Source organism: Microtus pennsylvanicus, chromosome 18 (genome assembly GCF_037038515.1).
Source record: "Microtus pennsylvanicus isolate mMicPen1 chromosome 18, mMicPen1.hap1, whole genome shotgun sequence".
In the NCBI taxonomy this organism is placed as follows: domain Eukaryota; kingdom Metazoa; phylum Chordata; class Mammalia; order Rodentia; family Cricetidae; genus Microtus; species Microtus pennsylvanicus.
In genome coordinates, this window is record NC_134596.1 from 16,363,661 (window position 1) to 16,376,294 (window position 12,634).

General features: G+C 50.1%; 1 protein-coding gene across 1 annotated transcript in view; it reads right to left on the reverse strand.

Annotated features, from left to right (window-relative positions):
- The window catches only part of Lrrk1 (leucine rich repeat kinase 1), a 136,381-nt gene that overhangs the window by 12,662 nt on the left and 111,085 nt on the right, over window positions 1-12,634 (reverse strand). Inside the window, exons 23-27 of the mRNA XM_075952355.1 lie at window positions 12,243-12,382; window positions 10,088-10,337; window positions 7,288-7,454; window positions 3,311-3,508; window positions 1,306-1,583 (exon numbers count right to left, since the gene is read on the reverse strand). Coding sequence (XP_075808470.1) covers window positions 1,306-1,583; window positions 3,311-3,508; window positions 7,288-7,454; window positions 10,088-10,337; window positions 12,243-12,382 — 1,033 coding nt within the window. The remainder of the gene's footprint in view (window positions 1-1,305; window positions 1,584-3,310; window positions 3,509-7,287; window positions 7,455-10,087; window positions 10,338-12,242; window positions 12,383-12,634) is intronic.

Genomic DNA, 12,634 nt, shown 5'->3' on the forward strand with positions numbered 1-12,634 from the left:
TCTTTTACAAGAGAATGTCTGAGAAAATAGTCAGCAGTTTTTAAGTGTGGCCCTTCTCACAGCCTCTCAGGTGAACACCTTGTCTGCGTCACCAGAGACTGAGAAGCTTCCCATTTCTGTTGCTTTGGCTTGTCCTTTTCCAAATTCTGGCAACAGCCACAGGTTCTGAGTTAACCCGTGCACGCTTAGGTCAATCTCAAGGTCCAAGACCCGTCTGAAAACAAACAGTGCACTAACAGGGAATCAAAGCAAGCGAGATAATCATTCAGCCGGCAACGGCATTTGCTGCTAAATCTGAGGAACTGAGTTCGATCCCCAGAACCCACACTGTGGAGGCAAGAGCTAACTCTTGCAAGTTGTCTGGTTCTATACACAAGTCTGCTCTAAATAAATACATGAGTAAATAAGTATAATGAAAATAAGTTAGAGTCAAGGGGGTGGTGAGCGGACAGGTCAGCATGATACACGGCTACTGAGCGTGATACAGGGCTACTGAGCGTGATACACAGCTCTCTGGACCCAGCTGTCCAAGCCACGGTTGCTGCTCAGTTGCCTGGGAACTCACACTCGCTTTCCCAGCACTTGCTCTCTCCTGGTTGGCATTTAACCAGCACCTTGTGGTACCAGGAACTTCTACCACGTTTATTTTGTGCTTCTCAAGAGCGCCATGCTGGTCTGCTCATTCTGTGCATTAAGTGTGATAGCCAGGCTCTAAGTGCAGGTATATTTCTACCCTGGACTTCAGCCACAGTTTATAGTGTGTGATGTTTGAGAATTGAAGTTACAGAAGCGTGAATCGATGGCTGGGGAGATGGCTCAGTAGGTAAGGTGCTTCCTGTGGAAGCATGAAGACCCGTGTTCCGATCCCCAACACCTACTAAAAGCCAGGTGTAGCAGTGTGTGTCTGGAATCCCACCCCTGGGAGGAGGCGGAGCCAGGAGGATCCCAGGAACTCATTGGGCAACAAGTGTAGTCAATCAGTGAGTTAGCTCCAGGTTCAGTGAGAGAGTGACAGAAAGATATTAATGCTGATGGAGAGGCAAGCACACCAGCATACACACATGCACACACATACACACTGAAACAAAACAAACAAACTTCTAAAGCTAAGGACAGGTTAGCCTTTTAACAAGCAGGCAGACCATATGCCCCAGCACCTTCTGGTCAGAGCCAAAATCTCCCTCACTGAACACAGGCTGGAGGGGGCGAAGCCAGGGTGCCAGGACTGCCTTTCTGGCTTCTCACAGGACTGGGCCCCTGCTCTCCACAGCTGGCTTTGGGGATTGCAGCAGGACAGGCAGGTACCTTCTCATCATATACGATGCGAGGCCTGATCTCCGGAGCCTGGTAGCCAGGGGTGCCCTCCACTCCCAGGGCACCCTCATGAAAGGACTGCCGAGAGATGCCGTAGTCTGACAGTTTGATGTTTACATGCTCCTTGACGCTCAGGGACCACACCAGGATGTTGTCTGACTTGAGGTCACAAAAGATGATGCTCTTCTTGTGCAGGTAGGCCAGGCCTGAGGCAATCTGGTAGGCTATCTTTTGGGTGAGCATATGCCCCAGGGGCATAAAGGAAGAATCTTGCAAAGAAAAAAAAACAGTACCTATTTTCAAATTCATCAAACTTAAGATCGAATCAAAATAGCACTAGAACCTTTCATTTTCTCCTTCTGTCTCCCCTACTTGTTGGGTGGGATTAAAGGGTTGCCTTACAAGGCACTAGTTGGAAGTAATGAGACCTTTAAGAGGCAGAGCTTTGTGCTGGCTAGTTTTATGTCAACTTGACACAAGACAGGGACATTTTGGAAGAGAGATTCTCACTTGAGAAAATGTCCCCACCAGACTGACCTGCAGGCAAGCCTGCTGTGCATTTTCTAGATTGATGATTGTTGTGGGAGGAGGAAGTTAGCCCCACTGTAGGTGGCTTCATCCTGGGCAGGTGATCCTGGGTTACATAGGAGAGCAGACTGATCAAGCCCCATAAGCAGCCTTCCTCCATGGCCTCTGCATCAGTTCCTGCCACCAGGTTCCTGCCTTGACTTCCACAAGATGAGGGATGACAAGCTGTAAGCTGAAATAAACCCTTTCCTTCCCATGTCGCTTTTGGTTGTGGTGTTTTATCACAGCAATAGAAACTCTAACTAAGACAGGTCACACAGATGGAAGTGAGGTCACTGGGGACATATCCTTGAAGGAGCCATTGGGACTCTAACCTTTCTCTCTCTCTTTCCTTAACTTTCTAGGTGGCATGATATAAGCAGCCTTTTCTGTCACAGGACCCCATCATAATGTGCCACATGACCACAGGCCCCAAGAACAAGGCCAACTGACCACGGGACTGAAATCTCTAAAAGGATGAGCCCAAACTAACCTTTATTTCTCTGAAGTTGTTAATCTCAGGCATTTTGTTACAGTGAGGAAACACTGACCGACACATCCCCTAGTACTTCAAACTCGATGGATACATTGTCGCTCTCCTTCATGCCAGGTGCCAGAAGGGACAGAGAATGACCTTGGAGTGAAGTACTACACACTTGGATAGAAATTCTTGCTTAGCGAGCCTTTCACGGCAGACCACATGGGAAGTTGCCGGTGTTTGCATTCAAGGACTCAAGCGCTTCCCATCTCCTCTCAGGCCCACCTTGCTCTGTGGTCAAGGGTAAACTAAAGGCACAGAAACTCCATAAATCGTTCCCATTTTCCTGGAGGTTGAGAAGTGCCTGGTTTAATAGCAGCTCTTTCTTAATGAAGGCAGCCACCTCCCCACCTCGGGCAGAAGTTTGGGGGTAGTTACCCATTCCTTCAGGAGAATTCATTTTAACTTTCTTTGAGGAATAAGATGTGGAAGAAGGGATCCCAGGCTCCGTCTTAACTGGTGCCCAGTGTGTACCTGTGGCTACAGGGGGCACTTAGCGATGCAGCTGGGCTTTGAGTGCCAGCTGCTATCTCTTAGGCCAATGGAGCTGCCTCATCTAAGGCTCTGTGTCTTGCCAGTCGAGGCAGTTTGTCTCTTCCTACGGGACTTGAAATTTGCTTCTCTCTGACTCCAGAGTGTGAGCTCTTAGGCTGTCCCAACATGCCCTGCCCCATGTTTGGAGTTGGCAAGGCACCTGCTCTGGGGCTGGGCGCACCCTGGCTCACTAAAGTCACCCATGGTTCTGCTTTTGCAACCAAGTTGGGCATGTGAGATGGGAGGAAACTACTGGATCCGAGGCTACGCAGAGGCCTGTCCTCCTGCACTAGGGTTCTACTGGCCTCTCTGGAGCGAGTGGCCCTTGTGGAATGTTCTCAGAGTGGCTGGCTGTACCTCTGGCATTCTCAGACAGCACAGTGTTGAGGCTGCTCAGTGGGGCAAGCTCCAGGGCGAAGCAGAGGGGGTGGATGCTGATGCCAATGAGTGACACGATGCAGGGGTGCTGCAGGGCGTGCAGCATGCTGGCCTCCTGCCGGAAATCTGAGAAGTTCTTCATGGCATCCATGGCTCTCAGGTGCCTCAACATGGTGTCTGCAGGACAAAGCAAGGCCGTCAGCTGACTAGGCAGAATATCGGCTGCAGAGCATGGGCCTCCCTGTGGGACCTAAGACAAAGGTGACCCAGGTCTAGGTCAGGAAGGTTGTTTCCTAAGGGCACACGACGCAAGGGCCTGCCATTCTTACAGGGACTTGGATAAGGTCAGACGAGGTTACATTTTAAAGTACACACCACATAAGGTATTGTAATACTGATGGCCAGGATTTGGCCCTAAAGGGTGGGGCTGAGCCTGAGTCAGGATAGAAAGCAGGGGACAGGGACAGGATGACAGAAGGGAATATCCTCACTCTGGGTCTGCCTGCCTCCCCTCGGACAGGGAATCAAAAATCAACACAACTGACAGAACCCCCAGAGTGATTTCGGGGACAGTTTTCCCCAATCTCTCAGCAGCACTTCTAAAAGAAGTATTCAAATCAACAAAAGAACCACACTTGCCTGGGACAGAATATGTAGACCTTTGAGTTTACCTGCCTCAGTATCCTCTCTCAACGCTAGCCCTCAGCAAGTACTCAGTGCAGTGCCCAGTGATACTAACCCCCAAGAAGTACCCAGCAATTTCCTTGACAAGAAGAGTCTTGAAGGTGGGAGAAAGAGGCGAACTGGATCATATTTTTGTGCTTAATTGTTAAACTTTGCTTAAGTTTTGAACCTGGTTGTGAATTTCAGATACAAAGACACACACACACACACACACACACACACACGTACTTAAGCTGACTCTTTAGAGTGGCCACACTTACGTCTCAGGGTCCTGTCCATCACTGCATGCATGCGCATGCATGTGTGTCCCCGTCCGTCCATCTGTCCCTTGGTCATCTGCCCGTCTGTATTGCCGTGTCTCTCCCACCCCTTGAATCTATAGTGTGCACTAGCTCTGTCTCTATAAAGACACAAATGCTAACCAAGGCTGTAAGCACCAAGCCTCCTCCTTTCTCAAGAGCTAATGTGGCTTGCCATTTGTGACAGCTACTGGGCACTCCCTGAGTCCTATCTGGCTCCCTCAAGGGAGGACTGCAACAGGGCTCTATCTGCATGGCTCGGAGAGTGCCCTGACAGCTCTCAGCCACCCAGCTGCCCTTCACTTGGAGGTACCAGCCACCTTCTTCTTTTTGCACCCCCTTATATTGCTCAAAGCTTGGCCTAGGAACTATCTGGAATGTAATTAGTCCCCCCCACCTCAGGGTCACTGCAGGTTACCTTATTCCTTGTCAAGGAGCCAAGACCACCATGGTTATCATCAGCTGGTGAGACATTTGTCCGTGGCTATTGGGCTGTGACATTTACCTTAGGGGAGAAAGGTCTGCCACGGGGGATGAGTGAACACCAGCCACGCTCTAACCTCCGTCACTGCCCTTGGCATTCATTCATGCATCTCTTATATGATGGTCTACAGGAGACCCTGGAGGCTCAGGACAGCACCCCTGATTGTGGCCAGTCCACAGCCTCTGTCTCTGAGGCTACTAGGTAGGGTAAGCCAAGTCTCGACTGCCTTATTTCCGGTTTGCATTCCTTCCCCACAGATTTTAGAGCTGGGGACCATTGCGGTGGAAAGTCAAGCACCATGAAAGCCTTAGTGGTCCACTCCCTGGCTGTGCAAGACCTTGCGTTTGCTGGCCCTTTGGCTCCTGAGGATAAGGGTCCATTCTCGCATCGACTCTTTAACCCATGGAGAATTTATATTTTATCATGTGGTGGATAAGATCTTAATCTCCACCCCAGTTAGTGAGTGTGCTGTCATCTCTCTGACCAGCAATGTCATCTCTGCTATGAGCTGGCTTTCTGAGCCCACAGGTGACTTCTGTTTCCTAGACAGTTCTGCTTGAAGTCCTGGAAGAAACTTGCCCCAACCCTGTAGACTCACTCATGACATTTGCGAGGTTGGCCTCTTTCCTTTGTCAGCTCTTGGCTTTGACTCAGCACATGTGCATCTGATAGTCCATTAGTCAATCTGCCGGGCTAGGATTCGGATGCGTGATTAACCAAAATTCCAAATGGTTTTTATTACCGCTCCAGAGGCTGTCTTATAATGGTTGCTGCTGTGTATAGGAATACCATGGAATTCTAACATTCTGCTCATGTTCAGGATTTTCAGGGAACTTTTCTTAGTCCGAAGTATGACAACCACGTCTATTTAGATCAGAGCAGCAACCAGCATTCCCTTCAAAGAATTGCAAATTGATTTCTTCCTTTCCAGTTTCTTTATAATTTTCTACCAAAGAACATACATTGACTCTGTGATCCCAAGATGACCTGCCCTGAACAAGGGGCAGTTCAGCTGACTGGAGTGAGGCGCCCTGGGCTGAGCCCTACATGGTGCTTGCTATGGCTAGAATGTGTCTCCCCGCCCCTCCCCAACCCCCAAAGTTCATGAGTAGAAAACAATGTAGCCATTTCAAGACTGATAGTTATCACAGGAGTGGGCTCGTTAGAAAAGGAAATCCGTCCCCCTTCTCGGTCTTTGGCTCCCCATTCTCTCACTCTTTGCAGTCCAGGCTGATACAGCATGGAGATTCTCCAGCATCCAGCTTTTCTTTCTCTCAAACCCCAGAACCTTGAGCCAAATAACTTCCTTTTGTTTAGCAGTTACCCAGCATGTGGTATTCTGTGGTAGCAACAGAAATGGATCAACAGGGGCACAGATGCCCCCCCACCCCCGACTGGAAAGCATTCTTGAGTTGCCTGTACTATGCAGAGCTGAGTGTGCTGCATCCTGGTGGCTTTCTTTGAGGGGTGTAGGATGTGGGGGTGGCAGAAAGGGAACATCCCAAATAACTATTTGCAGGATTTGCCCCATCTCTTGTCTCACATTGCTGTGGAATATTAGTGGAAGATGTGTTACATTCGTTTATGCCATGGAACGTTTGTTTAATGAGGCAAAGATGTGTTGCATTCTTTTATGTTGTATTTGTTTAATTCTGTGAAGCTGTGTTACTTTGTCTGTCTGAAACACCTGATGGTCTAATAAAGAGCTGAACGGCCAATAGCAAGGCAAGACAGAGAAATAGGCGGGGGGGCTGCCAGGAAGAGAGAATAAATAGGAAGAGAAGAGAGAAGAGGGAGGATGAGAAAAGGAGGAGAGGAAGATGCCAGGGACCAGCTACTTAGCCACACAACTAGCCATGGTGTAAGAAGGAAAGAAAGATATATAGAATAAAGGAAGGTAAAAAGCCCAGAGGCAAAACGTAGTTAAAGAGAAATGGGATAATTTAAGTTAGAAAAGTTGGTTAGAAACAAGCCAAGCTAAGGCTGGGCATTTATAAGTAAGAATAAGTCTTCATGGATTTATTTGTGTGTTGGATGGTGGGCCCCCAAAGAGTAAAAAAAAAAAGCCACAAAAAGCAAGCAATCTAACAAACAACAACAACAAAACAACCACTTTTCATTGTACACTTTTCTGTTTGCATGGGAGATGGCTAGAGGAGCCCTGCAGATGAGGACTCTGCCTGATACCAGCCTGCCCTCTCCACGTGTGCCAGGCTTTCGGTGGGCACAAAGCAGATGGGAATGGGAGGAGTGGTCTTTGCTGACACACACTCTGCCTAGATAGGTAGTAACATCCGGGCCTCGCTTAGCTTGGCTCTCTAGCCTGTACTTCCCAACTTGCCAGACCAGGCATAGAACAGCCCCCCAGTCCTCCTCACCCCCTGTCCCAGGTACATGCGTGGCTTCTGTCCTCCCTAAGGTGGCCTGGAGTTTGGACACAAGATAGGTCACCTATCTGAAGAAAAATGTGCTGGCCACCACGCCCTTACCTGCTGGGGCATTTGCAGAATTCTTGAACTTCTTGATGTGGAATCTCTTCACAGCCACAGGCTGGCCCTGGTACCTGGCCCGGTAGATGACGGTGCCACTGCCCCCTTGGCCCAGGATGCTGCTTTCGCCCTCCGTGTGCTCCAGCTTGCTGTTCTCCAGGAAGAGCCTGTGGTACACACAGCTCAGGGGTTAGCCTCCAGCCTCAGGCAGGGTATGGCCTGGACTCAGCTGATGCTTTCCCATCCGGGAGAACAGTTCAAAGTCACTTGTGTACCGGCCCTGGATCTAGCACATGGCAGGCGGTCAGCCTGGGCAGCTATACAATCTTGTCAAACTTCAGTCTCCTTCCCTGTGTGGCGGATACCATCCCAGAGACCCCTGAAGAGATGCTGAGAAGCCTGGCTTAGGGGAGTTCTCTGATTCTAGCGGGCATAGACTAAGGATCCCTCTCGACATTTTACTCTGACGCTCTGTGCTTTGAAAGCTGCCATCCTTAAATACATTGCACTATTTACTGTCAGCTTAGTTTTTCCCCATCTTGTTATTATGCAAGACCGTCCTCTGCCATGCAGGGCTAATGTCCCCACAGCTGGGGGCTAGGGTTTCATGGGGGAGTTTTAGCCACTGTGCTGGTCTCTGTACTCTGAGTCTTGTGAAAATAAAGATTTCTGTTGGGCTTCTAGAAAACATGGCTGTTGTCTTTGATCCCCCCCCCCCCTTCAGCCTTCTGCGGAAACTTCTGGGCCTGATGGCTCTGGAAGAATAAGCTGAGGAGCAGGGATCAGAGCTGGAGCCTCCCATAAAGTTCAGAGAGAGAATGGGACAGGGTGAGATTTGTGGCTCCATAGGTGCAGACTTTGACTCTGGCGGTGCTGGGGCCAGCATGCAGGGCTTGGCGCTTTAGGAGGGGCATCCTTCTTCACCCCTTCTCTGACTCTGAGCCTGCACCAGGACCTCGTAGCCTCTTACTTCCTGAGACTCCTCTCTTCTTCAGAAACCATGGCATTAGAGACAAAACACGAAGCAAAGAAGAGAGAGAAGGCTGGGCAGGGAGGAGAAAGGCAGACCACTCCACTGAGATCTATGCAGGTCCTCATCAGGGACCAACCAGGTCCCTGCCATCTAGGCCAAGGGTGCCTGTGAGCCCTCCTGGTCCCAAAGATGTGTTTTCTCTCTGCACCTTTAAGGCAGAGGCTTTGTAGCTACCCAGATTTAGCTCAGACCAATCACGTCACCTGTACCCACTGCAGCATTGACCACATGGTCTGAGGATGTTTTTCAAGTGCTCTGATAAAACCCTTGCTTGGGAAGTACAGGTACATGGGGGCTACCTAAGATGTGGGAACCTGGAGAATGCTGGGGGTCTTGCTAGGGCTTATGCAAGCCCGGAAAGTGCAGAGTTCTGTAGCAGTCACAGGGCAGAACTTTGCCGTCAAACTCCCCTGTTAGGGCTGGTTGGGACCCCAGCAGATATCCCGAGCCTCTCTCTGGAAAGATTCCTTCTCAGGCTGTTGCAATTTTCCACTTCCTAACAGGTTACTTCACTTCAGAATCCTACTGTGCCGAAGATGATATCCAAAGCACCAAGGACCAGGAAATCCTGCCTTGCTTCTTGACGTCACAGAGGGAATTCTGCAGTCCACTAATTTGTGTCTGTGCTGAGGTAGAAATGCTGCAAGGTTTGGCAGAGACACGAAATATCTAAAACGTTAGGGGTGCCTAACCTAGCACCTTCCAAAGCATGTGATCCATGCTTATACACATTTGCATGGCCACGAAGAAGCTGGGAGTGAAGAAAAGCCATTCTGCAGCAGAGTGGCGCCTGCTATGTCTACCACAAGGCTGCTGGGGATGCTGCAAAGAGTGTGGCTGAGGCGTGTTCTCTGTTGGTTAATTATCCTTTTACTGCTGGGTATTGAGCATAGAGTTTTATGCACTCCCACTGAGTCACCTCCCAGGCTCATCTTAAATTCAATAGATCCCCGGAAGTGGGGTGTGGAGCAGCAATGGCATGCATTCAGAGAATGCCCTATGGACATTAGGAACAGTGCAGAAAAATGAAAAAATAGATCTCCAGAAGAAGGAGGAGGAGAAGTCGTTGAAGAGGTTAAAGAAACGAGAAGTGGCATGCCACCGGTCGCGATAGTAGACCACAACTCCAAAACGATTAAAAATGGCTGAAATCCAAAATGACTGAAGGACTATCCCCGGGAGTTCATATCACAGAAGTGGGTTTCCATCTACTAAGGATGGTCTGTTTTATACATTTTGTAGCCATTTCCTTTTGGAAGGGACCAGCCAGGTCCCTTTCCACAATATTTCCCTCCCCAGTTATCCTCTTGGGAGGATGGAGGTAGAAGGAGCTGGAAGAACTGAGCTAGGGTGCGTCTGTAGCTGGGCACCAGCATTTGCCCAGAAAAGAAAGACGAGGCTGCAGGTGTGGGAATGGGTCCTTTCCACAAGGGTCAATGAGCAGCTCTGCCAATCTTCTGCCCTCCAGTGGACAACAAAGTGCATCTGAGGAGGGCCAGCTCCGCAGTAAGGATGCTAGTTCACAGAGGGGCAGAAAGAGCAGCTGCCCCTGCGGTTTTGTGTGCAAAGTGCAGTAGGGCCTGCTGAGGATTCAGAAGGAAAGTCATTTCTTCCAGCAAGCTAAGATGTGGATCTAAGTTACCTGAGACTGGCAGGAAGGGATGGCTGGAATAGTTACTGCCCTCCCATGGTTAGGGCACCATGCAGTGACACGTAGAAGAGGCACACGGCCTGCACACTTGTCCTGGGAGGGGCTCTGCAGCATACCTGGCTGGGAAGTCAGTCATGAACAGCTCTGGGACAAGCTCCTGCAGTGGCACAGGGACCTCGGGGTGTCTGGGGCAGGAGATGAAGTCCCGCTCAATGGCTGTCAGCACGCAGTCTTCCATATCAAAGTACTGCACGCCCTCTGACTTCTCACTCGGATCCGCATGCTGGGACCAAGATGTCTCGCAGACCGGGCAGGGTACGTACTGCTCCATAAGCGGTGTCCCATCACTTTCTGTGGCTGTCAGGGCTAAATGGGGACAGAGAGGAGACAGTTCCTGTGAACTGAATGTGTGTGGGTGCTGAGAAGTACCCTACAACCCTGGGCCTGGCTGGCTTTACATCCCCAGGGAGCCAGAAATTGGGTACCACTCTGGGGTACCTTATTGCTTTAGTTTTGATTTTAAGGCAGGGTTTGGTTATATAGCCAAAGCTGGCCTCAAACTTGCGATTCTCTGATCTCAGCTCTCCAAATGCTGGGGTCACAGCAGGTACCAACTGCACTCACCACCTGGTGACTTTGTGCAGTAAAACTGTTGATACCAAAAGATTTACCAAGGAGGAACTATTCCATGGTATAGACCCAGAGTCAAAGTATCCCACAGCCCTTGGAAGGCTGGTAGAGGTGGGCGAGATGAGAGTGGTAGGGACTTGACCTGCATGGCTGGGTGGGACTGAGTCTGAGCCACACTTCATTACCCCGACTACAGTTAGTACAAGCTAGAGACAGAAAACCTGTTGGATGGAGCGCTCTGGGCAAGCTAAATGCAGGGGATTGTGAGTATAGATGATCATAGGATGTTTAGCGTGGGCTCATCTATCAGAAGTATACTGTTTCTGTGTTCTCTCATTAGGAGGTGGTAAGAAACACCCACAGAAGGGCAGGGCAGGGACCTCCTTTGTATAAGACAGTGTGGATTCCTAGATGTTCTGGGCTTATCTGGCATTCACAGGAATCCACAGTGAGAGACTCTTGGCCACTGGCTCACAGTGCTGGCTCTAGGACATCTTGTCTCAAACGCTTGGCCAGGTTTCTTCTGTCTCAGATTACTGTCTACTTGGTTCACCTGCCAAATCCCCAGCACCTGCTGAGGCGGAGCACGGGCTGGTAGGGAGCTAGGAAGTGGCCAGAGACTTGACACAGGTCTTGGGGGGCCCCCTTGGCTGGCCAAGAGTCCTCCAGGCACCTGGGCCCCCTTGGCTGGCCAAGAGTCCTCCAGGCACCTTGCCTCACACCGATTGATTTCCTCTGAGGGCCTCTACCTAAGCCGTTTTCCATGTTGGTCACTCTTTGCAGCAACATGCTAAGAAGCCAGGTTCCATGTCTGGGATATGTATCCAGTGGTATTCTACCACATCCCTGAGTACTGTCCTGGGATATAAGGCTCTGGGGCAGGTGGGTAGACTAGTTCATACAGGCTTGTGTGACAGACAGGGTGTCCTGAGTCCACCCTCTACCCTTTGACCTCTGGCTAGGTTAAATGCAGGAGCTAGTGAGTATAAAAGATACTCCAGAGGCTGTAAGGGGGAGAAGCGCTCCCTCAGCCGGCTCTCCCCACAGCTGCCTTCCTGCTGCTGCCCCCACAGCCTTCTCCCTGCTGTCTGCTCTCTCTCCACCTCAGTAGCAAAACAAACAGAGGACCCCAAGGGGTTCACTTCAAACAGTATTTTCTTTGGTCAAACTGTCGATGGGGAAATGGATTCAAAGAGTCTGAGAAGGGCTGTGTGGGTGGTTTGATCACCACCAGCATGAGTCGGGACACACAGGGAAGGAGGAAAGGGAACTACAGCACTGGCTTCCCTCACTGTCCCTACACTAGGGACAGACCTCCACTTTTGGGTCCTCTTGATGTCAAGTATATGTACTTACACAAGGCATATGTATGGTTCTTTGGGCCACGCGTGGGACCCAGAGACCTTCCCCCTATATACTGTGGGTAGCCAGGACACCTAGTTCTGTTCCATTTTTTGTGGGTCACACTGTTCCCAAAGCACTTCTCTGCTCTGCCCAGAGCAGGACTCCCGTGGAGCCTAGGGCTCTCAGGAAAAGGGCTGAAACCGGTGACAACTTTGCTTTCTCAGAGAGGCCTCATTCTGATTTAAAATACATTTCTATAAGCATGGCCAAAGGCTTGGCTCCAGAATATTCTCTTACCGGGAAACCACTGATCGATCAGGGAGTTGACATGGTCTGTGATAAAAGCCATTGCTGAGAAGTCCCTCACTTCTGATTGGCAGATGATTTTAATCCCTCCACTTTTTTTCTTCTTCCAGTTCACGTCTGAGGACTCCACGCTGTAACGCAGAAATGCAAAGGAACCCATTGCCAAACTATTGAGGAGCTGGAGGTGATTTCCCTACTTCCAAGAATGGACTTAACTCCCGGGGACCCTGAGGGTCCATGCACCAAGCGGGATATTGGGATGACTCTTCTGTTTATATATTTGTTTATGACTCAACTTTTTCCTTGTCCCTACTTCCCCAAATGGAGTGAGCTCAAATTCTGGGCTATGGCTACCCTCAGCCTATCCAGAAGAAGTCGTGGAA